The 25,127-nt window shown below is 45.9% G+C and overlaps 1 protein-coding gene across 1 annotated transcript; it reads left to right on the top strand.

The window, feature by feature from the left end:
* Positions 1-1,472: 1,472 nt before the first annotated feature.
* On the top strand, positions 1,473-24,850 carry LOC148225049 (obscurin-like). Its single transcript, XM_088154850.1, has 23 exons — positions 1,473-1,574; positions 2,850-3,018; positions 3,661-3,742; positions 4,238-4,438; positions 4,947-5,007; positions 5,619-5,696; positions 5,846-6,018; positions 6,569-6,595; positions 6,880-7,032; positions 7,741-7,786; positions 8,209-8,286; positions 9,076-12,607; positions 13,180-13,305; positions 14,261-14,371; positions 15,159-15,326; positions 15,741-15,863; positions 18,087-18,257; positions 19,486-19,606; positions 20,441-20,680; positions 21,959-22,182; positions 22,617-22,692; positions 23,187-23,336; positions 23,455-24,850. Exons 1-23 carry the CDS (start codon positions 1,473-1,475, stop codon positions 23,630-23,632), a joined length of 6,390 nt encoding a protein of 2,129 aa, XP_088010976.1. The 3' UTR covers positions 23,633-24,850.
* The last annotated feature ends 277 nt before the right edge of the window (positions 24,851-25,127 follow it).

A 25,127-nucleotide genomic window follows, 5' to 3' on the forward strand; every position in this document is an offset into this window, starting at 1 on the left:
GTGAAAGCACTCGGGAACGCACAGTTCCCATCGACAGGTAAACACCCACTTCCACATGTCCAGGTCACACACGTGGATTTCTGAGTGGAGCAGATTTTGGTGCAAGAAAAGCAAGTCCTCTGTGGTGCACCCAAACATTTTCTTGTAGATTTGTCGTTATTTTCAGAATCCTGGTTGTAATGGGTTAACTGCACCACATAATTAGTGGCTTGTCTTAATTTTCTTCTGTCTCCACTCAGAGTCAGGATTAAAACACGAAGGAGACAAAATTCTCATGTTCCAGCTTGGTTGTTTATTAAATCTTATCTAAAGTACAGAGAATTCTGCAACATTTCTAGGTACCAGCAAAAAGTGAGCAAAATGGAGATGAATGTAGTTAGTTACAAGGTCTTTTAAAGCTAAACAGTCCAATAGAGAATTAACACCTATATTATTTATACTTTTGACCCAATAATCAAATACCTGTGACCCTCAGTGCGGCACTGTCCAACCAGAAACTACTGCCTGAAATCATGAAGAAGAAGGAAGAACACCAAAAGAGACAACTCCCAAGAACCTCCATCTTGTCCCATACCTATTACTGTATTATAAAAACCCCAAATTCCAAACCCTTCACCATGTGAAATCACACACTTCTATTCTAACTACACACCAGTGATTTTAACTCCATCACTCAAATTTTGGAAGCCTTCTCCAAAGCCTCAGGTCAAAAGCAGTGTTCCCCAGGGGTTCAGTGCCAGAAAGCACAGAAAGTTAAAAACTCCCAGGCTTCTGGGTTCCAACACCTGGTGACAATGCTTTGTCAAAGAAGTGTAAAAAAAGTTTGGAGATAAATTAATCCCCGCCTACCAAACCAAAATTCTTCCTGTATTACTTTTAAGTGAATAACTCTTTGTCTGCTGGTTAAACAGATCAATGGCAGGGTGTAATCCTGCACCTCTTGCATGTGGCTATGCCATGATCTTTTCTCTTGGGTTTCTTGAAAGAACATCACCAGATGCAGGGGCAGGAGGCTGGTACAGGAGAGAAGGAGACGTGGTCTGGGATGTGCACAGTGAAGTTTACATCGAGACCACAGAAAGAACTCGTGTGTACAAGACTGAGGAGAAGACTCCAACAAGTAAGAAACCCTGTTTTCCTTTCCCAGTCCCATGATTGTCACTGTCTTCTCTTTTGGTAACCACTCCTGACTGGTTTTATTTTTAATATTCCAATTTTTTGAGTGGTTACTGTTTATGAAACAAAAATAATAGGTTAAGTGTGAGGATAAGAAGGCTGAAACTAATGCCAGCATGAAGATCCTCAAATATATTGCTGTTGTACCTCTTGATTTGACTTTAAAATGCTCTTACATCCTAAGTGGCCTGTCCTATAAATCCCAGTGAGTAACTGCACCTCTGTCAGCACGCTGGGGAAGAGGTTCCAGTGCTGTGCATGCAGCAAAGGCTCTTTTCCCACCAGGTCCTCCCTACATGCAAGTGACAATAGAGGATGTGCAGGTGAACTCTGGGGAGCGTGCCAAATTCCAGGCAGTCATTGAAGGAACCCCTCAGCCCACAGTTCTGTGGTTTAAGGTGAGTGCAGACTCTTTTCTGAGAGTGAGGACCAGGAGAGGGACTGCAGTGCACTATTCCACAGGGAATTTTGTCTGCTCTTTCCTCCCACACCTCTCCCACTGACTCTGTGTCTGTAGAGTTTGTGGAACCAGCTGTTCTCACTGAACCACCAGCTGTGCATCCCACCCCGTGTTGTCACCGTGTCACCCTGGATCCTTCTGCAGAGAGAGCCACCAAGATGGTTTTGGGGACCAAAAAGAGCAGGAAGAGAAATTGTTTCTACCTGAGTGCCACTGAGATGTGTGCTGCAGTTTGGGGGCAGGAATGGGATTGAGTGGTTTATCCCAATTATCCGTTTGATTGCCAGACTCTGTATCTTTCCTGCAACTACTTAGTAAAATCAGTGTGACCAAGGACAGTGAACATCCCATAGAAAGGAGAGAAATTATTTATTATTCCTTAGAATATTGTTGTCATATCTTGCTAGAGCCTCCCTTCCAGGCTGAAGGAATCTGGAATTGAATGAATTCCAATCTGCTGTCAATTCTCATATAGAAGCTCTTAGAGGACACTGCTGCTGATGTACCAAATAGTACCACACCATAGGCAAACCAAGCATTTATCAAATGATGCTTTGTGTCTTATCCTTTATTTCTTCACTAATAATTTCTAGTATCTGGTGCCTTTTAGCTCCCACCAAGCACTGAGCTGATTTACTCAAATTTTTGTTGCAGTTTAAAAAAGGAAAAGCTCAGAAACAGAGATTTTATGTGAGTAAACAGGATTCCATCATTTCGTATTTGTGTACATGTATGTAACTATTGTATATTTTATATATATTATATAGTTTTAAATTTTTTTTATGTATAGTATATATTTTTATCTTGCATTTTACTGCCATAGGCACCTTTTGCAAATACTCACAATCTGCTCTGTGTAACACACACTCCACCCTGCCCCTTTCTTCATAGCATTTATGAATGTACAGAATATTCTGTGATTTATGAATATACAGAATCACAGAACCATTAAGGTTGGAAGGACCTCCAAGATCACTGAGTCCAACCTCTGACAGAACACCACCTTGTCAACCAGAGCCACATCCAGTTGTTTCTTGAACACTTCCAGGGATGGTGACACCACCACTCCCCTGGGCAGCATTTTCTCCATGAGGTTTGCTCACATCAACAGTCTGTGTTGTAGCTCTGCTCCTGGATCTTTCTTCTTGAAGAGAGGAAACATCTGTTTCCATCTTGGCTTGTCCAGTGCCAAAATGTCACTTCCTTCCCTCAGGGCACTTCACTGCTGACAGACAGTGACAGGATCCATCAGGGGAAGGAAGGAACAACGTATTTCTTGGTGGTGGACAATGCTGCCTTGGAAGATGGTGATGTTTATACCTGTGTTGCCAAAAATGCAGGAGGGGAGGTTTTGTGCAAAGCTGAGCTCGTCGTACGTGAAGGTAATGCCACCCTGTCACCTGTGAAGGCAATGTCACCCTGTCACCTGTGATGGCAATGCCACCCTGTCACCTGGGATGGCAATGCCACCCTCTCACCTGGGATGGCAATGCCACCCTCTGTCTCAGCTGCAGGAGTTGTTTCCAGTGCCATGGCAGTAATTTGTTGCAGTCATGTTCTGCTACTTGTATGGGATCTGTTCTGTATTCCTGTGTAGCATTTATTTATGGCCAGTATGGCAGGATCCAGGATATAATAATATAATAATAATAAAATAATAAAATCCCAAAATGGTCTGGGCTGGAAAGAACCTTAAAGATCCTCTTATTTATTAATTCCAACCCCCTGCCATGGGCAGGGATATTTTATACTATCCCAGCTTCCTCCAAATCCCATCCAACCTGGCCCTGAACACTTCCAGGGATGGGGCAGCCACTTCTCTGGGCATCCCCAAAGTTCATTTTGACACGTTCTGTTATCAAACAACTCCACTTAATTCTCCTTAGAAGTTTAGAAGACCTCTCTAATTTTTCCTGCCTTAAATTGTCCTGTAATAACTTTGCACACTATTAGCAAGGCATTATTGAATATTTACCTTTATGAATACTGAATATTTAGCCTTATGTTTTCCTTCATTTCCAAAGCTAAGAAAGACCAAGAAGGAAAGAAAGTGGCCACCAGGAGAAAGCTCCACTCCCATTATGAGGTGAAGCAGGAGATTGGAAGGTAAATGAATTTTCCAACTCTACAGCATCACTGGCAGGGAATATTTCATTGCCCATCTGAGCTGCTGAGGCAGAGGTGGCTCCTGAAAAGTCTGAAAAGTTGGAAATAAAGACAGAAGTGGGAGGTCACTCCAAGGTGTGCTGGGGCAGCTCCAACCAGAGCAAACATGCAAAGGTTCACAGTTTAGTGCCTGGATGTGGCTTCTTGGCAGCATCCCAAGCCCCAGGGTCACATCGGGTCTGCCCAAGGGATCCAAGAGCACCAACCTTTTACCAGCATGAGCCTGCATCCACTGCAGCAGCTTTTCCCTTGATGGGAACACATTGCTTCCCTATGGAGACGGCCAGGAGAGGGCAACAGCACCTCACACACAGCAAAATGAAATTCTTGTGCTGGAGATCTGCAGCACGGAGCAGCAGGGAGCTGCCAAAGGCCAGGCTGTGGGAGAATCTCTGCCCAGGTCTGATCACGGCTTGTCCTTCGATTCCTGCACAGGGGCTGCTTCAGCTTCGTGAAAAGAGTGGTGCACAAAGGGAACAGGGTGTCCTGTGCTGCCAAATTCATCCCTCTGAGGAGCAAAACCAGGACTCGAGCTCATCAGGAGAGGGATATTCTTGCCTCTCTGTCCCACGACAGAATTACCAGGCTCCTGGATGAGTTTGAAACACGAAAAACACTGATTTTGATTCTGGAGTTGTATCCTTTCTTGTGCAGTTGTCTGAAGAGGCTGGGAAGTACTGGGTAGAGCTCATTTATTAAGTATCTAAGCAATTAATATATTTTATTTGGCTTTCCCTGAGAGAAAAGGACACACACAATCCTTCTTTGCACTGCAGGATAGCACAACTCCGTGGGAGCTCCACTGCAGTCCTCAGCTTCTGCTGGGTGAGAAAAATCAGATTTGTATACACAAGGGTGAATGAGAGGTTAAGCATCAAAATTATTTTCTGAAACATCTGGAATTTATGAGATCTCTTTCTGTGAGATCCAGTCTGGGTGAACATGAGGGAAATGCAGAACAGAAACCCCATAATCAGCAGGTAGCTTTTAGCAGAAGTGGTACCAGGTTTAGAGCAGGTTCTGCAAGGAGGCTTTCAATACCTGAGATCACATCATGAATTCTGCTGTTGGCTGGATGGAGGTGGTTCCACAGTCAAAATAAGCTTTTCCACGTGGCTCTGTTGTCCCTTAATGCCACTGTCAGATGCTCCAATGAAGAGCTCCTGGACAGATTATTCAAGAAGAGTGTGGTCACTGAAGCTGAGGTAACTTCTCACTTGAACGCCCAGAGTTGGCTCTCTCTGCGTTTTCCTTCTGGAATATAAAAATGTCTTTGAACCAGTGATAATCTATCAAAGCAGAATCAGTCTTTACAACCTGTTCCTACCAACTTTCATTGCTAGTTGGGTTTCTTTGGGGGATTGCTACAAACAGCCAGGGGGTTTGGCCACCAGCCTAAAAAAAAGATTGTATTTGCTCTATTGTCATAATTTCTTTGCTGTCTGTCATCTAGAGCTCCTATCTCCACTTACTTAATACCACTTTATCCCATTGTAACTGTATTCTATCTATTCCCTTTCTGTCTTCAAAAGAAAAGCTGCAATTATGGTTTCTAAGAGGTTTTTTTTTACATCTTTGATGCTAAAAGTTAAAAATGTTTCACATCTCCCATGTATTAGCCAGGTGTCCAATATTTACTGGTAAAATAATTATATATTTTTTTTTAGAAATTCTCAGAGGGAAACATCATAGAGTGGTTTGGATTGGGAGGGACCTTTAAAGATCAAATCTTGGTGAAATCAGGAACTCTTCTATTACTCTCTCTGTTTAATAATTGTTTATTTATTAATTGTTTAATAATTGACTAAATTCTTAGGTCAAACTGTACATCAAGCAAATTTTGGAAGGAATCAAATATCTTCATGACAACAACATCCTTCATTTGGACATCAAGGTAATGAGCAACCACCAGTCTGGCTTTTCCCAGCCTCTTGTTGGCCAGGGATTGGATGTTCTCTGAACTATTCTTAAAACTGAAAATACTCTCTGCACTCAGAAAAAAATCCCCCTTTATTTATTTATTTTTTTTTTCCCATTCAACAGCCACTGAATATCCTCATGGTTTATCCTGAGAGGGAAGACCTGAAGATCTGTGATTTTGGGTTTGCCCAGAGGATCACACCCGTGGAGCCTCAGTACAGCAAATACGGCTCTCCAGAGTTTGTTGCCCCAGAAATTGTTTCCCAGTCACCAGTGTCAAAAGCAACTGATATCTGGTAATCTCTCCTTTTCCCAAAAAGCTTTTCCAGGCCCTCAGTGGCCTGAATTTCCATTAGCTGTTAATTAATAAATGGAGCACTGATAATAACACAGGAAACTGAAAGTGATTGCTGACAATCCAAAAGCCATCAAGGCTCTTTAAAGCTCCTCCTGTCTAATTTTTTTTCAGCCATAATTGAACTCTGACTGCTAATTAATGCAAAGGAGCATCTTCAAGGAGATGATCTCTATTCCAGGCAGCAACTAGAGGGAATGATCCTAAAGGGCTTTCTAGAAAAGGCAAACAAAGTAAAAAAAAAAAAAAAGCATTTTGAGTCTTTTACTCTATCTGTGCTTTAAAAATGAAGAATTGCTTGAGAACAATTAAAAAAAATATTGAATGGGAAAAATGAATGGAAAAAACCAATAGCTTTTGGGATTTGTTAACCTTGAAAGGTGATGAGAAAGTGATCTTGCTGTTCCAGAGTGTCTAGTGGCAGGAGAAGGGGCTTGAGAAGGATGGAAAAACAGTGACAAAAATGACATTTGTGTTCCCTCTCTCCTCAGGGCTGTTGGAGTCATCACATATTTAAGGTAAATAAATCTTGGAAAACCTCCCTCAGTCCTTTGTCCATCAGAGCCCTCCAGTACTTTCAAATGAGAGATTTGAGTGGAGCATTCAGTCCTTCCATAATAAGAACAATTTATTTTGTGGTTTCCTCCTTTCCTGGTTGCTCCTCACGAACATTGCAAGTCCCAGGCACAGAGCCCCTCAAGTATTTAAAAACCCCATGTGAGCATTTGTGCTTCTGTCATTTGAACAGAAACCAGAAACCTAAAACCTGTCTCCTTTCATTTTATGGTGCTCAATAAAAAAGCCTCACGTGCAAGTCTCCATTTGCTGGGGAGAACGACAGGAAAACTCTCCTAAATATCCAGAACGGGGAGATTTCATGGACCATTCCTGATGTTGTTCACTTGAGTGAAGATGCAAAGGACTTCATGAAGGGGATCCTGCAGCAGCACCCCAAGTGAGTGCCCTCCTGTGCCTCCCTCTGTGCAGAGCTGTTGGTGTCCCCCCCAGGCACATCCCAGCTCATCATTTGGTTTGAAAAGTAGAAAGATGAGTGCGATGGGTGCACTTTGCCCTAATTCTTCCTTATTGCTCCATATTACCCAACCCACAACTCGGATATTTGCCAAATTGGCCTCTCTCTGGTGGGGTGATGTCCTTGCTCTCTGCCTCCTCCAGGCTGAGGAGTTTCTGGAATGACACAGATGAGTGGGAAGAGCATGGAGGGAATTAAATAACATTGACCACATTCATTAAGCAATTTCAAGCACAAAAGTTGGCTTGAAGGCATATTTACAGACACTTGATTTTAATCTCATTTCTACTCTTTATGCCTGCTGCCAAAGCTATTTTCACTGTATTTTCACTCTGGCCACCTAAGAAGCAAAGTCCCTCTCAGAGCTGCTCTGGACACCCTGCAGAAAGCCATGAGCTCTTCCTGAGCATCTCTGGGGAGTGTCAGACTGAAAAAAGAGCATGTTTTCCCCGAAGGAAACCTTGAGTTGGAAGCTGCTGTGTCTTTTTGGCTTCTGTGCTCCAAATCAGCATCCTAAGGACACACCCCAGAGTGCTCGTGGGTGTCTGCAAGCAGCAGCACCTTCAGCAGGATCAGGGATTGCTGTTGGAGGTGATTTCCTACTCAAATGTCAATCTGTTCTCTTCCCAGATCCAGGCCAAGTGCTTTGGACTGTCTTTCCCACAAATGGTTCATGGTAAGTTTGTCCTGGTCCTTTATTAGTCAGTTTTCCCATGATATCCAATCTAAACCTCGCTGGTGCAACCCAAGGCCATTCCCTCTTGTGCTGCCATGTCAGTACAGAAAGGAAACTGGCCTTGCAGACCAAAGTTATGGTTTATATTCCAAAGCCTCAAATCACTAAGGAAAAGAGTTAAAATTAACAACAGCAAAAGAGATTTTATGACAAATATTGAATAGGGCTTGATTTAATCACCGAAAAGCTGATTTTGTCTGCAACTGAACTATGAAAGGACTGCAGAATTTGATCTACTGTAGCTTTCCTAAATGAAACAATTGTGTAAAGAGAGAATTCTTTAAAAAACCCACAAAAACTTCTCGAGAAATGAAATCAGGATTTTTTTTAACCAATGGTTTTCCTCTCATTTCACCTGGCAGCACAATGTCCCTCTTGAAGCAGCTCATTTCATTAACACCAAGCAGCTCAAATTCATTGTGGCTCGGAGCAAGTGGCAGGTGAGTTGCCCTTGATTTGTGTTGATTCTGTTTAGTTATATCTATTTTTAATTGCATCTGAATCTTTGAAAATCTTTTGGGCTAGGACAGCGAGCTCAGCAGAGATCTGAGCATGGCTGGGAGCTGGGAAAAAGCCCAGGAGAGATGGATGTGTCAGGAATTAATTATCTAGGCTTTTACTGCTTTTAAGACACAAAGTTGTGTCTAAGTTAGGTGCCTTTGCAATTGGAGCTGAATTACAGATATGTGCCAAGAAAATGCCTCTTTTCCTGAAGTTCTCTCAAATAATTGGACTGATTGCCTTCTGAACATGCCAGTTTCTCTCTGCTGGTCAGAAGGAGAGGCCCAGCTTCAACTGAGATGCCCCACATGGCAGAATTTAGAGCAGAGGAATCCCATCTCCCACACTTGGTAGGTCTTCTGTTAAGTCACTGTAGGTTGTATTGCAGTCAAAGGATTTAAAGCCATTTACTCCAGCGAGTCTCTCATCTGATTTTTCCATCAAAAACTCCTTTCCATCTGTTTTGAATGGCCAGATTGACTTTGGAATTCTTGAAGAGAGTCCTGTTTCCCCCAGTCACAAGAGCAACTGTGTTCCCTGAAATCAATTTAATTTCATGTCAGTGAAGGAGGGAAGAGTAAGATTTGGAGAGAAAATGAGGCCAGGATTGGTGCCATGTGCAGAAGGTGGCAGTGTCTAATTATGGGTGTGGTATTTAGGAATTCATTTTGGTGTCTTTGCTTTCCATACTCTCACCATGTTGTGCTGTGTCTTGTTTTCCTTCCCAGCGCTCCCTGATGTGCTACAAATCCATCCTGGTGATGAGATCCATCCCAGAAATCCTGGAAAGGACCCATGACAACAGCTCCCTGGCCATCTCACGACACCTCATTGAGGAGAGCACCTCATCCAGCACCAGTGGCTCCTCTTCAGACAATGAAAACTCGAATTTCCCTGAAAAGAAGCACTTTGGCTCCACCCCTGAACTGCACTTGCCTGTGTTTGATGCCCCAAGCCATCCCCAGCCTCTGAAATGTGCGAGTGAACGGGAGCACTCCAAAAGCTCCATCCCCCCAGTAAAACCCACGAGGAGGAAATATGCTTCCATGAAAGCTGAGGTGGGGCACAAACCACCCACAGAAAGCAAAGAGCTCATGGCAGGTATCTTACAGGACAAAGAGCAGGGGCTCCTGCCCAGCCTTCAGGAAGAGCCACCCCAAAAAAGTGGCACTGCTGAGCCTTCATCCCCGAGGGCTTCCAGGGAAAGCACATCACTTCTGCACCAGAAAGAAAAACCAGACACACCTTTACCTGAAACGGCAGGGGATGGGACAGAAAAGCCATCTGCCTGTGTTCCCAGGCAGAGTGTCATTAAAAGCACCTTCTACAGCCAAGCAACTGAGCTGCCTGCAAGGCCACCCTCCTCACCTGGCAGGGAGCTCAGGAGGCACCTGGACAGAGCCAGGAGGACTTTCCGCAAGGCTGGCTACTCAAAGGTGCCCCTCAGTGGCCTCCGTGAGCCCCTCCTGGAGCAGTTTGAACTGGAGGAGGAGGAAGAAGGGGGAGATGATCGCAGGGAAAGTCTGCTGGGATCCTTGACCAAATCTGCATCGTTTGACAGTGCCAGGAAGCCACCACACCCTGCCATTGCTGGTGCCAGCCGCAGCCGCTCCCTGGATGACTACAGGCTCAGAGCCTCCAGATCCTTGAGGGAGCAGGATATTTTGGAGGAGGACTGTGATGTGTTGTCCCAGGAAAGCTGCCCTGAAGGCAGTGATCACTGTGACACTTCCGCAGGGCCTGGCAAGGGATGTTCTGCGGGCACAGCAGAGCAAGGGGACATCGGGAGAGCCAGCAAGGATTGCTCAGGAGAAAAGCCCTCTCCCTCCACACACTGTGAGGGGAATGGGTGCCCACCTGCTCTTATACAGGTAGAGGGGCTTCCAGTGTCACCTGAGAGGAGTGAGAATAGGAAGCGTTTACTGAAGAAGTCAAAAGCCACTGAGATTGAGGAGGATGTTGAATGTTTGGAAGGCAAAAGCCCCATTCCAACCGCCCAGTGCTCAGATGTGACAGCACCATCAGCTCCAAAACACGACAGCACAGAGGGTAAATCTGCCTCTGCCTCTGGTTTTCAGGAGGGCAAAGACTCCATTTCAACCCTCACACAGTCAGAGCCCACCCCAAAGTCATCTCCGAGTAAGGGAGGTGTGTGTCTGCCCCAGGAGTCTGCTCCCACTGACACACACCCAGAGCTAACAGGTGGAAGCTTGCTTATCAAAAGGACAGCCCCAGCCCCACCTTGGAAAGACAAAAGGCAGAAACATTCAGATGAAAAGACTTCTGCTCCTGGCACTGCTGAATCTGAACTCATGGAGCATGAAAGCTCTGCTGGTCCAACAGAACAAACTGATTCACTTCCAGTATGTAAAAACAAAAGTGAGGAGATTCCTGGGAAAAGTGTTCCAGCAGCTACTGCCATGCTGGGCAAACAGCCAGGTACCCTCACAGCTGGTGAAGGTGTTCCTCAGAAGCTGAAGACCCATAAAGATGTGAGATGTGCTGTCCTGGAAGATGCAGCTGTTACAGGAACCATTCCACCATCGTCCCACGGTGATGAAAGCCAAGCACACCAGAAGGCTCCTGCTCACTTAGACACAGCATCAGCTGTCCTGAAGGGAGAGCAACTCGCTGTTCCCAAAATCCCAACCCCAGCATCAGTGCCAGCTCTGGTCTCTGATGGAGCACAGCGGGCTCTCAGCAAGGAGAAACGTGCTGCTCCGAGGAGTAAAAGCTCAGCTGCCACAGAGGTTGTTTCCAGTTTGGCCCATGAAAGAGCTGAACTCCAGAAGGTTCCTGAAGGCCATGGCTCAGAGCCTGCTGCTCTGGAGAGCAGACACCCAGCCAGAGCTGCGTCCTCCCAGAGCACTGCCCTCCCTCAGGTCTGGGAGAGTGAAAACCAAGAACACCCAGAGGTGTCAGTTCACAGTGAGATGAGATCTGCTGTGACAGCAACTGGGAGCCGAGCAGCTGGACAAGCTGTGGCTGCTCCTTTCCCCAAGGCTGGACATGGGGTGTTAGAGCAGCACAGGGCTGGGATTTTGGATGGTGTGCAGAATGGCAGTTCAGGTGCTTTAACTGCATCACAACCAGGAGTTGCTCCAGCTTCAGCCTATGAACTGAAATATGAGGAATATGCAGAGGATTATGGTGAGGGTGGAGGCATTGCCTTAGAAAGTGGCAGATGTGATGCTGGAACAGCTGCCCCACCAGTGCTGCACAGGGATCACGGTCAGGAGCTGCCACACCACAGATCCTCATTCTACAGTGATGAGGAGTCTGCTGTGCTGGAGGGCTTGGTGGACGAGATGGTTTCCCTCTCTGAAGAGATGAATGTCTGGGCAGAGTCAGTTTCTGGAGAGAAGGGGAGCAGGAAGCACATTTCTCCTCAGAGAGAGATGCTCTACAAAGGCAGCCAGGCACACACGGACACCTCCTTCTCCTCTGTCCAGCAGGATGGAGGAGGAGAAATCGCTGTGCAGGATGACTTTGCAGAACCCTACCTGTCTGTGAGTGAGGAGCCAGGAGTCCTGGAAGAGCAAGGAGCACAGACAGTCCCTCATGAATGTGAGCACCTGGAGGATTTGGCATTTGAGATGTCCCCTTCCAGCCGGGAGAGCGTTTCCTCCACGGAGAGCCTGGACACTGCAAACAGACCCATCCACGTGCCACTGACCAAGGACACTGGGAAACACCCAGAAGTTTCCTTGGTGAAAATCAAAGACCTGTCAGATGAAGCACCCAGTCCTGGCAGTGGCCCCCAAAAATTTGACATCTCAGAAGTGGAGCCTGCCTATTTGAATTTCTCGGATTTGTACGACATTGTCTACTTCCCATTTGAGTTTCTGAGCTATAAGAAGCCATCACCCAAACCAGTTCCTAGACGGTTTATGCTTCTTGGTGAAAGGGCAAGGTCCCCTCCTGCAGGACATCTCCATAAGGATAAAAGACTGTGCATCAGGGAACAGGAGGACAAGAGCAGGAAGAACCGTTTGGAAATATCCGAGGGTTCAAAGGCAGATAACTTATTAGCCATGGGGAAAGGGGCAGAGAGCCATAAGGAAATGTATAGTTCCCAAAAGGACTCCAGTGGGAAACAGAAAAGTTCCTTCCACACCAAGCCTGGACTCTTTAAGCCATATGCAAGGTCTCATTCTGTGGAGCAGTCGGTGGAGCAGAGTCTGAAGAAGAAAGTAAAAGCTTCTGTTGCCCATATTTCAAGAATCCTAAAAGGAAAGACATCTCCTGAGCCAGAGGAAGGTAATTATCTCACTTTGTTCCTTCACAGATTTTCTGCCATAACTGGGCTCTGCTAAAGCTGCCTTTTTCTTTTCCCCAGCATATTTGAAGCTGTGGTTAGACTGGGATTGCAAATCTGGCCCTGGCAGGTTCTGAAATCAATAGTCTCCACCATCAGGCCTCTGTTACTGGCTGGCTTCTGTGCAGAGTCAGCTGGGTTAATCCACTGATGGAAGGGGCTCCAATTCCCTGTCTGAGGTTGCACAGAAGCAGATCAGGGCTGGGTGATGCTTTCCTTGCTGCTGTTGTCATCTGACTATGGCAAATCTCTCAGGTTAAAGTGACTGGGAGAAGCTGAAGCCACCCTGGTTACTGGACATGGGGATCTGTCCTTTCTTCTGCCATCCCTGGATATTCCCTGTTTTTCTAGGACACTGTTCTGTTTGCAGCAGCTGTCACAGACTTCCCTGTTAATCAAACTCTGGTTAATAAGGGAACCGGTGACTATTTATGTGTGAAGGCAGAACTGTCACTGCCAACAGATGCCACGGGGAGAAGGATGGCCTTGAATGACTCCTCATCCTTTCTCACAGCAGAGTTTGGTGAGCTGGGAAGTGAGGCAGCAGAAAAGGAGCTGTTAATAGGGGCTGAAGGATCCCTGAAGAGGAAATCAGCGCTGCCTTCATTCAAGCTACCAAGCCTCACCCCAAAGGAGAAAGGTATTGCTGTGGCAGGAGCCATTGGTTTGTTTTACCCTCAGAGGGTGATTCAGGAAAGAATTGTTTTTTTCCCTGGCAAGTTTCCCCTTGATTCCATCAGGAGCATTTCCTGAGGTCATGTTACTGTCCCAGCATTCAGCAGAGCCCAGACAAACACTGGGAAGGGCAGCTGTGGGAGGTTGGCAGCCCCTGGCCACTGTGGAGAAAAACCCCAGAGAAACACGGAAGAAAACCTGAGTTCCCCCTTTCCCATGGAGACAGGAGCAGATTTGATGCTCTGTAGGGTTTTTTCTTCTCTCTTCTTGTGTTGTCTTGACCATAGAATCATTTAGTTGGCAAAGACCTCTAAGTTTACCGAGTCCAACCATTAACCCAGCACTTCCAAGGCCACCACTAAACCATATCCCCAGGTGCCACACATCTGTTAAGTTCCTCTAGGGATGCTCACTCCCTGGGCATCCTCCTCCAGTCCTTGACAACACTTTCCATGAAGATATTTTCCCTAATATCCAAACTAAACCTGCCTTGGGGCAACTGGACACCATTTCCTCTTGTCCTATTTGATCCCCTGATCCTTGAAACTCCATAATTCAGTTTTTTCCCCACATTTAGGCTCAGCCAAAGGAAAACCCTTGCTGTGACAGTGTCTCTCTCTGCTCTGAGCTGTCCTGCTGCTTTATCTGTACCAAGGCTAGGCAATGCAGATATTCCCCATGGATTTTTCCAAGATCCACTTGGATCTGTCACACCACACCCAATGGGTGAACAGAGTTCCTTCACCTGCGTGCTCTGTGCCCGAGGGATTCTCCAAATGGGTGGTCAAAGGAACGGGAGACAACGAACCAGAGAGGTTTCTTGACCCCGTTAAAAAACACTTTCTGATGTCCTGCAGGGATTTGTTTTCCATAAAGCTTTCCAGGTGATTCTGAACGAGCTCTTTCCCTCCTGTGTGCAGCCCCGTCGTTCGTGGAGGAGCTGATGGACCAGGCTGCGGCCGCCGGGCAGTGCGTGACGCTCTCGTGCCGGACAGCAGCTCTGTCCTCCCTGCACATCGCCTGGTTCAGAGGTGACACTGCCATCCCTCCGGAGCCCCTGGCAAAATAAAAGCTCTCAGCCAGGACAGGGAGAGTTTTAAACACCTTCGTATCAATTTGCAGGGTGTAAGAGCTGAAACAAGGGATGTGGGGCTCCAGGCTGGCTCTTTAAAATGCTGTTTATTGTATCCAGATCATACAGCAATTCACGGGTTGTGGGTGACAAGAGCCCAGCCCACAGCAGTCAGCATCAGCTGTAGATTTGTCTGAAGCCAACTCTAGTTCTGATTACAATGCATTATAGACTTTTCATTGTAGAGCATTTTAAAACATGACAACCAATCGACGCCTTTACTATTACCTATAGCCTATCCTAACTACTGGCATTACCATATCCACGTTACTCTTCTCCAATCACAAAAGGTTACTACGTTACAGTTTAAGCTAGGAGTTGTTTTTCCGTTTTCTTGCAGTGAAAAATTCTGAAACCATTATTCCACTTGTAACCTTGGCATTTGTTTTTTGCCTGTGAAATCTTTTTGCTTGGCAAAAACATCTTTTGTTCGAGGTGGATTTATCCCTTGCTCTCAGTCATAAAAACCCCTTCCAAGTAACATACCCTTTGGCTTCTTAGTTATCCAGTCAGACTGGCTCAACAATTCTTTTTTCTATATCAAAACTTGTTATCATTTCTATTCCTCCTTCAGATTCTATATTCAAAAATCTTTCTGTTATACATATATATCTGTGAGACCTTCCTGTCAAATCCCTATCCATCCCAACAGCAGGTACTTATCTCTCCTATCTCCTGCTTTCCAGATGGAATCCCTGTCCAGAGCAGCAGCCGGATCCTCATCTCATCCACGCTCAAACACTTCCAGCTGTTAACAATCCTCTCTGTTAATGCTGAGGATTTTGGTATTTACACCTGCGTGGCCACAAATTCTCTGGGCTCAGCATCCACCTCTTGTGTCATGAGAAAAGCAGGTGAGAGAAGGAGTAGCTACAGAAATAGGTATTTAAATAGTTCTGCCCCCAAAAATAAAACCTGTCAATACCTTTGGGGTGAGATTTCTGCACATGGGTGCAGAGGAAGATCTCTCCCTTGCTGTGGTCCACAGCCTGTCCAGACAGGGTTCATTCCCTATTCTTCACTCTATTTTCTCTTCTGGACTAAGAGCCACTCCGAGACAAAATCTTAGTACTGAGTTTAAATTAGAGACGGTAAAATTGCTGTTCCCCTAGCTGCGTGTATATATATGTATACAAAAAAAACATACACATGTTTTATATCTATATATATATAAATAATATGTGTAGCTGAGACATGCTGGATGTCGAGTTCTGTATCACAGCAGTGCTGCTGTTAATACTCATGGGGTTTGTGCCTCCTCTCCACAGAGGTTCCCCCCAGCCCTCCACCCCCTGATGTCGTGGAGGTCTACAAGGATGGAGTGCAGCTGGTTTGGAAACCTGTGGAAACCAACACCCCTGTCCACTACACTGTCCAGTGCAAGACTGAAGGTAAAGTGCTGTCCTTGTGCTTTGCAAGGAATATCTCAGTTTGTATGATCTTTTCACCAGCTGGATATTAGGATAATATTTTTTAGTTATTCAGAAACAGCCTGATTTAATTCCCCAGTTTAGAGTTAGGAACGGGATTCATACAGGTATGATTTAACCATCTAAAAGTTAGGGGTTGTGCTGGTTAAAGCAGCCTGGAATTGGCATATTCACAGCAAGGCTTTGCTGAAGTGTGAATCAAACAAGGCTGTGTGAAAGCTACAACCAAAAAGTGAGCAGCTACAGGAGAAAATGCCTGGCCTGATAGGCAGCTCTGAGTAACCTGACAAAATTAGACACTAATGAAACAACATCATCCCAGGCTCAGGCTTTATTGGAGAAAGATGATTTATCAAACAGGCAATTTATCCTCTGCTGAACAGCTGTGCTTACTTTTCCCACTGGAAAAGAAATATGGAAGAAGCTTAGGGCAAAGAGCCAGGACAAGATAACCAAAGTTTGACAAAACTGCATCACCCCTTTGATGTTCTCTTTTGAGGCCTGGCCCAGAGGCTGATGAAAGTCAGAGGATCGTTTAATCATGGAATGGTTTGAGTTGTAAGGCACCTTAAAAATCATCTAATTCCAGCTCTCCTGCCATGGGCAGGGACATTTCCACTGTCCCAGGTTGTTCCAAGTGTCCAACCTGGCCTTGGATACTGCCAGGGATCCAGGGGCAGCCACAGCTTCTCTGGGCACCCTGTGCCAGGGCCTCACCACCCTTGGAATAATAAATTCTTCCTGACATCTAATCTAAGTCTCTCACGGTTTAAAGTTGTTCCCACTCATCCTGTCACTATCTGCCCTTGTCAAAAGGGGATGTTTTCCTGTTTAGTTACAAAAGCTTTGTATCAAATCCCCAAGGCTGTTCTGCCTCTCTTGGGATGGATTTGCTGTTGTTATTATGAGTGTTCTATCTGATAGCAATTCCTGCTGCAGCCACACAAACACAGCCCTTTGGATTCAGCTGTTCCACGTTCCTTCATTTAATTCTCCAAACAAACAAGCAGAGGGACACTCCCTTCTGGATTAGCATGGGCAGCAGCTTTCTGCCCTTTCCCTCTGGAGCAGGTGTGAGTCACTTTCCCCCCAACACCCCTTTTTTTTTCGTTATTCCTTTTGACACAACGCAGGATTTTGGGGAGGATAAAAACACAAATTCTTCCAGTTAGGAAGAAAAATAGGAAACAGCATCTACAATTTTCCACTGTGTTCTGTGTATTTGGCAGGAACATGCAAAATCCTGCTCTCCTAAACACAGGAGGATTAAAATAATCAAGAATCAATTTCTTGTTTTTCCATTATTTGAAAACAGGCTTTTCTATGCTACTTCTGCACATATTTTTCTCTGTTTCTGAGCTGTATCTGTTTCCTCTTGCACAAAGAGCCCCCAGTTCAAGCAGTACCCTGTAAAATAATTGATACCTTGGGTTTGGGTGGGGAATTGCTGCTTATCTAATGGTTGGAGGCTCTTTGCCAGAGTTTATTTGAATGGAAAATTAGGTTTAATCCCAGGCAGTTGCAGGGAGTTGTGCTGAGCCTTGAGGACAGCAGCAAAACAGGGGACACAGCATCATGTAGGGGGAAATGCTGATTAAATGTCTGCTGAGGATTTTCTCCTTCCTAACTTAGTCCCATGAATGAGTCCAGAATCTACCTACAATTCCAATTCCATGAGAAATCATCTGAGTTTCATAAAAGCTGAATAAAACTGCCCATGTGTCAAACACTGGGTTTGCTGGGATGGTGTTAGTGGATGGTTCTGTCCAGAAATCCTGCACCTCATGGTCTCAACTGGATTCAAGACAGGGCCAACAGGAAAAAAAAAAATCATGATTTATCTTTTGTTTGGAGTTCTTGATGTATATTTCCAGTAGAGTTTGGTAGCATGAATTAGATAAAGAAAAAATAGAGGAAAATTTCACCCCTCCTCTGGAACAATATTGGCACAAGTTGGAATTTGATCAGATATAAACCAGCTGATTTTAAAGAAGAATAACAGGTACAGCCCCAAAGTTGGCCATGGTAAGTTGGTTTCTCCACATTGCCAGCACATACACAAAGTTGGTGGGGGGAAAAAAAAAAATACAACCCAAAAAACACAACAAAATCCCAAACCTCAAAAAAGCCTCCAACCCATTGTGGCTACCTTAAAATGAGTCCTGATCTCTTTTCTTTCTTAAGATGGGGAGTGGACAACTCTGGCCTCTGACATCACTGACTGCTGCTACTATGCCAGAAATCTGCCCCAGGGGTTCCTCTACCACTTCAGGACAGCCTGCAGCAGCAAGGCAGGGACAGGACCCTACAGCCAGCCCTCTGCCAAAGTGAAAATCACTGGGAAGGATCACATGGGTAAGACCAAACGCCAAGAAAACTTTGGGATTTTCCTGCATCAAACCCACTGCATCCTTTTAGATATCGACCCAGAAGCCAAGAGCAAGTGAATCAAGGCCAATTCCACTTTGCTCAGGGTTGTTTGAGGCTTTTGCATCTAAAATTAAATTATTTTCTAATTATTTTCCAATTCTGGACGCGGGGAAATAGGTATAAACATATTAAAACCCCCAATAAGATAACGACATCATGTAAATATAAGAAATGTGTAACTATATAAAATTTAATAATAAAACCAAAACCTGGGAACTGTAGATTACCTGGTGAAGACAGTTTTGATTTGAGATTATGAGGAAATGGGTCTTGTGCAATAAATATTTTACTGGAGGCATTTATCTACTGACATAGATCTTGTACTGCTGAAAACTCTGAACTTGCTTATATTATGGACAAAATCCTGAATTCAGTAGTTAACTTGTCTATTCGGGTGTTTTCCATTGGGAATTATTGTCCTTCTGTGGTGAATTTTCCAGCTGTATTTTGTCTCTGAAGCAAAGAAATCTCGGTTTACTATTTTTATCACCTGTTTGACTACTTTGACTACTGCACACATGTTTTTAAAATTAAGAGATCCATGGCCCCACAACAAACATATCCTCACAGCAAAAGAAATGTTCTTTCTGTAAAGAAACAGAAGGATGGTCTAGCTGGAACTTCCTCCCAATGGAGAGGATTGCTCTGTAAAATCAGTTCACAGAGATATTTTTAACTCACCCCAAGTCCTCTGCTTTCCTTTTTCTCAGGACTTATTATCATATCTCAGTGTGTCCAGCTTTTCCAACCAGATGTTTTAAAGGGATGCTCAAGTATTTCAGAGAGTGCTTGGACACAATCACACACCAGAACCAGAGCAACAAGTCCCAGCTGCTGCTCTGAAATGTCCAACCACAAGGAGTTTCTAATTTCTTGTCATTTTTTTACCATATCCTGAGGGTTTGTTGTGTGAGAAAATAAGAAGCTGTGGCTAAGATGTTTGATACCATAGCACACAGTGTGGAATCCATCTCATTCTGTCTGGAGTATCAGGGAATTTTTGGAGGGGACAGAGCAGAGTCTGTTGCATTCCACAGCTGGAACACCTGGAGAGAGCTCTTCTTGTTCATAGATAGCAGGGGAGACCCCGAGAGGCTCCAGTTCCCACACAGAGCTGTTTTCCCATGTAACTCCTGTCCCTTTGTCCCTGCAGAGCCTCGTGCTGCCACGCAGGAGTTCCCAGCAGCTGCCCCTGAAGAAGAGAGTGAAATGATCACACCTCCTGAGCCCTTCCCCACCTACCAGACCTACGCCTTCCACACTGAGATCAAAAGGTAGAGAACCCAACTGAGTTCTTAATGACCCACAGGGAAATCCCACATTTGATGGAGCAGCTCTCCTACAAACAAAGGCTGAGAAAATTGGGGTTGCTCAGCCTGGAGAAGAGAAGTTCAGGGTGATCTAATTGCATCTGCCAGAACCTGAAGGGAGCCTACAAGAAAGATGGAAAGGGACTTTCTATAAGGGGATTTAGGGACAGCACAAGGGGATGGCTACTGAAAGAGAGTAGGTTTAGGTTAGATATTAGGAAAAAAACTGATTCCTGTGAGGGTGGAGAGGCCCTGGCACAGGTTGTCCAGAGAAGCTGTGGTTGCTCCATCCCTGGAAGTGCTCAAGGCCAGGTTGTTTCACCATCCTTACTGCAAAAAACCCACATTTTTTTCTCGTATCTGGTCTAAAACAACCCTCTTTTAGTTTAATACCATCCCCCCTTGTCCTGTCATAACAGATGTGCTGGGCAGGGGGGGCAGCCACTTGATTTATCATGAAATGAGCCCAGGGCTAACAAAATTTCTTGTTCTTGCTGCACCAACCTTTGCAGACACCACTTCAGTCAGAGTGCTGGGATTCAACTTTCTCTGCCTAGAAGAAAGACACTTATTTCTGTTTCCAACAGAGGTAGTTCTCTCCTCTCTCTCCAGAGGAGTTAAGCTCTCACTCCTATAATTTAAAGTGACTGTACAGTTTAAAGACACAGGAGGATGTGCCAACTGTGACAGTAGATGCAATAACTCCCCAGCAGGCACAGATGAAAACCAGCATGGGATCCCGGTGGTTTTAAAGAACAGAAGAGCAGCTCAGCTTGCCTTTGTGTTCCTTTGTGCCAGGGGCCGGTTCAGCATCGTCCGGCAGTGCCGGGAGAAGGTGAGCGGCAAGACCCTGGCTGCTAAAATCATCCCTTACTGGCAAGAGGACAAGCAGGCCGTGCTGCTGGAGTACCAGGTGCTCAGGAAGCTCCACCACACCAACATAGCCCAGCTGAAGGGTGCCTATGTCAGCCCCCGGCACGTGGTGCTGATCCAGGAGATGTGTGTGGGGCCAGAGCTGCTCCATTCCCTGGCACTCCGGTAAGAGCAGGGGGGTGTAACAGCAGTGGGGAGTTTGCACCACTTTATTGGTGGTTTGTCTCTTCTGTCTCCACTCAGGGCCAGGATTAAAAAATACACGAAGGAAATGGATTTTCTTGTGTTCAGGCTTGGTTGTTTATTAAATCTTATCAAAAAGCACAGAGCGTTCAGCAGCATTTCTAGCCACCAGCTAGAAGAGAGGAAAATGGAGAGAGATCCAGCTGCTACAAAGTCTCTTAAAGCTAAACAGTCAATAGAGAATTAACACCTATATTATTTATACCTTTAACCCAATAACCAAACTCCTGTGACCCTCAGTGCAGCACTGACCAACCAGAAACTACTGCCTGAAATCATGAAGGAGGAGGAAGGACACCGAAAAGAGACACCACCCAAAATCCTCCATCTTGTCCCATACCTATTGCTGTATTATAAAAACCCCAAATTTCAAACCTTTCACCATGTGAAATCACACATTTCTATTTAACTATACACCCATGACTTTAACTCCATCACTCAAATTTGGAAACCTTCTCCAAGGCCTCAGGTCAAAAGCAGTGTTCTCCAAGGGGTCAGTGCCAGAAAGCACAGAAAGCTCAAAAACTCCAAGTTTCTGGGATCCAACAGGAGAGAAGAGTTTCCAGTCAGGGCTGCTGTTGGGAGGAAGATACCTCTTGCTTTCTCCTGACAAACTGAGATCATCTCTATCCATCTGTTCCAGTGTGCTGTCATTGCACATGGGATATGTAAAGTGTTTGTTCTGCATCTTCTTGTGAGATAAAAAAATTACTTGAGTTGCCTACAGCAGGACAACTCAGAGCCACCCAGCTGAGATTCTAAAAGCAGTTTACAGTGGTTGATATGAAACTCTATCTCCCAAAATGTGATATATGAAGGGTTTTTTACACCAACACCTGTTAACCCCAACACCATAACATGGAGGATACTGTGGGTCAGGAAGATTCACTGCTTTTCATAGTGGCACAAAATTGATCTGCTGAAATCCTGTGATTAAAAAAGAGGGAATTGCGGGCATCAGATCTTCTTTCTCTCTTTCAGCTCTACAACATCCTGAACTGGCTGTATCTATAAACCTGACTCACAGGATGCACCAACCTCTCCACACAGAGCTGATTTGCTAAACTAGAGTTGTTTCTTCCTGACTCTCAAGGGTCTGATGGGATCAGACCCCCAGGGGAGGGTGACAGTGGGTGTAGAAAGGCATTTTTGGGCGTGCAGACAGCACACCTGTGTTTTCTATCCCTTCTCTCCCACCAGGACATCGTACTCAGAGGTGGAGGTGCGAGATTACCTGTGGCAGATCCTCAGTGCCACCGAGTACCTCCATGCACACAACATCCTGCACCTGGATCTCAGGTCTGAGAACATGATCATCACTGAGCCCAACCTGCTGAAACTCCTGGATTTTGGGAATGCACAGTTCTACACACCAGACAAATTTATTTCCATGGACAAGTGCTCGGACTATGTGGAAACCATGGGTGAGTAGAGCTCAGTCACAGCCACTTGGGGTTTATCTGCCATCTGTGATAAACACAAAGACACAAACAGTGGTCCCAGCAAGAAAAGCCTTCCAGATGCTGCTCTCCAGTGACAGTGTGGGTTTGTGGGAGCAGTGAGTGGTGACAGCTGTCCTACTGCAGACCACGGGGGACAGAGCTCACAGCAATGCCACTCTGGCTGCCACCCATGTGTCCATTTATCCAGGGATAAAGCATTGCTGCCATCTGCCCAGAGGTTCTCATGGTTTCACTGCAATCAGCATCCCTGTGGAAGCTCCTCAACCAGCTCCCTGTGCTGGGAGCTGCCTCTTCTTCCCTCTTGGGAAGGCAGCAGAGCATTAAGGTATCCACTGCCTTTGTGCTGCTCTCAGTGTGTTGGAGAGGAGCTTGCTCACACCAGTTTACTTTTCCAGCTCCAGAACTGCTGACAGAGCAAGGAGCCCTTCCCCAGACTGATATCTGGTCCATTGGAATCACAGCCTTCATCATGTGAGTCAGCTGGTTGTTCTCTGCACTGTTACTGGCTTTAAAATCACAGTTTCAGAGAGTTAATCTCAGCTGTGCCCCTCCTTTGGAATGTCATGGAAAGCTGGGAGGTGGAGTGGATGGATGGGCAACCTGTGTCAGGGCCTCATTGCCCTCACAGGGAAGAATTTCTTCCCAATATCTAATCTACAGCTCTCCTCTTCTAATTTAAAACTGTTCCCCCTTGTCCTGCCAGTACAAGCCCTTATCCAAAGTCTCTCTCCAACTCTCTTGGAGGCACTGGAATGGGCTCTAAGCTCTCCCTGATGAACAGTCTTCCTTTTCCAGAAAGAACAATCCCAATTCTCTCAGTTTTTCCCCGAAGGAGAGATGCCCCATCCCTCTGCTCACCTGAGTGTCCTCTTCTGGACTCGCCCCACAGCTCCACACCCTCCCCATGCTGGGAGCCCCAGAGCTGGAGGCAGCTTCAAGTTTTCAATTCTCTTCTTCTGGGGCAGGTTGAGTGCCAACTACCCCGTCAGCTCGGAGGCACCCTGTGAATTCCTGAGAACAGCCAGGAAGGGGAGGCTGAAGCTCACACGGTGCTATGCGGGTCTGTCCGGGGGAGCCGTGTCCTTCCTGCAGAGCACTCTGTGTGCAAACCCTTGGTAAGAGCCTGGCTGTGCTCCCAGCCACGTCCTGGGTGCTGCCCCTTCTCTCCATTTGCAAGGAGCCTCCTGACACGGCAGGGATCCCCGGCTGAGCCCTCTCCTCTGTCTGTCCTAGGGGAAGGCCGTCAGCCTCCGAGTGCCTTCAGAGCCCCTGGCTCCAGGAGACAGGTTTGGACAACAGGCAGCAGGCACTGGTCACCTTCCCCACCACCAAACTGAGGAATTTCCTCATGGAACGGGAAAAGAAGAGGGGCCTGCTGTGCTCCAAGTACGGCCTCATGATTGCCCAGTGACGTGGATGTGGTGAGGGATGGGAATTGCCTCCCTGTGCCCTCCTGCACCGAGTGTTTGGTACCAAACCCTCCTGCAGCAGCTGAGCTGGGGAGCTGCTCTCTGCCCGGCCCCGCTGTGTTTTACCCTGTGTTTTACCCGTGTCTCCTGCCTGCCACAGGCTGTTTCTGTGTATGTGTGACTCGTGGGGGGAACAGGGACACTGGGCAGTGAAGGCAGCAAACCCAGCAGTGACCTTGTGACGTGCAGATTTTGTACCACTAAGAGACTTTGCCACTTTGAAGCTGAGCTGGGACACATCTACCTGGAGATGTGGCAGCAGTGTCCCTGGCAGAGGCTGAGTGTGTTTATTCTTCTTAAAAATCCTGAAATGTCACGTTCCTCTTTGACCTTCAAACCCTGCTTTCCTCTGCAAAGGATGTTGTTGGCTGTGTCATTGCTTTGTACTCATAACTTCAGTGTTCCTTTGAATTTCTCTGTGGTGATTCATGTATCCCTCAATTTTCCATATGAGCAGCAGTAAGAGGAGGCTTTCTCAGAGCTGTGTCTGGCTGTGTTTAGAGGAAGGAGAACAGGAAAACAGTCTCTAATGCATTACAGGTCAATAGAAAAGTGAGGCTGTTTATCCAGGGATGCTCTTTTCCAACAAGTTTAACCCATAGTGTTCTAAACCTAAAGATGGAGCATTGTGACTCCCTTCCCTTGCTGAGCATGCAGAGCAGGAATTGTGACTCAGAGCAGAGCAGCTTTCCCTGTGCTGTGGAGAGCAGGCACCAACTCCATAGACTGCAAAATTTGGAATGTTGAAGTTATATTGTTTTCACTGTGTGCTACAGGAGAGAAACCAAAGGGCTTAGGGCCAGACTCTGTGCTTAGTTCTCTGGGAGGAGAGGAGAGTTACAGAAGACAGACACTGCAGTGAGGGCTGCCATCAGGAAACCTTTCAAAACTCTGGATCCCATCCAATTTAACTTCTTTCACAAATCCAGTCAGGTTTTTATTGGCACGGGCTGGTTCTTTGCTCTTGCTGGTGCACTTTGGGATGGAAAGCTCAGCGCCAGGGAAAAACTTATCTAAACAAACCTTAATTGTAGATTAACTAATTTGGATCTTTCATGCTCTTCCACGTCTTTTCTTTTTTGCCTCTCACAATTGCATGCATTTGAGCATGTCTGAGGTCTTTTATAGACTCAACACTGTCTGGTTAAATAAACCATTCTGATGAGCAAATAAAGCCAGATTTTTCTGCTTAATCTTTGCCATTACTTTTACACCCCTTCGTCAACCCCAATCCACATTTGTGCTGCATGTCCCTCAACTCTGACCTAGGCTTGTTTTTGTGACTAGATATGGTTTGGAAAGGTTTGGAAAGGTCACCTGGGCTCTTTGTAGACAGTATACACTGCAAGATACATGTAAGACATCCACGTGAAAAGTCCTTTTCCTAGAGCTCTGGAAGAAGGACATCACTTGGTCAGGATGTGATGATGGCTCTGA

Source organism: Sturnus vulgaris, chromosome 1, assembly GCF_052056855.1.
Source record: "Sturnus vulgaris isolate bStuVul1 chromosome 1, bStuVul1.hap1, whole genome shotgun sequence".
Lineage (NCBI taxonomy): Eukaryota > Metazoa > Chordata > Aves > Passeriformes > Sturnidae > Sturnus > Sturnus vulgaris.

Excerpts from the sequence above, each read along its gene's own strand:
- LOC148225049 (XM_088154850.1), top strand. The coding sequence starts at position 1,473 with ATGCAAGTGACAATAGAGGATGTGCAGGTGAACTCTGGGGAGCGTGCC. Across the intron at positions 8,287-9,075 it reads TGGCTCGGAGCAAGTGGCAG|CGCTCCCTGATGTGCTACAA; the intron begins GTGAGTTGCCCT and ends TTTCCTTCCCAG. Across the intron at positions 19,607-20,440 it reads TTCCACACTGAGATCAAAAG|GGGCCGGTTCAGCATCGTCC; the intron begins GTAGAGAACCCA and ends CCTTTGTGCCAG.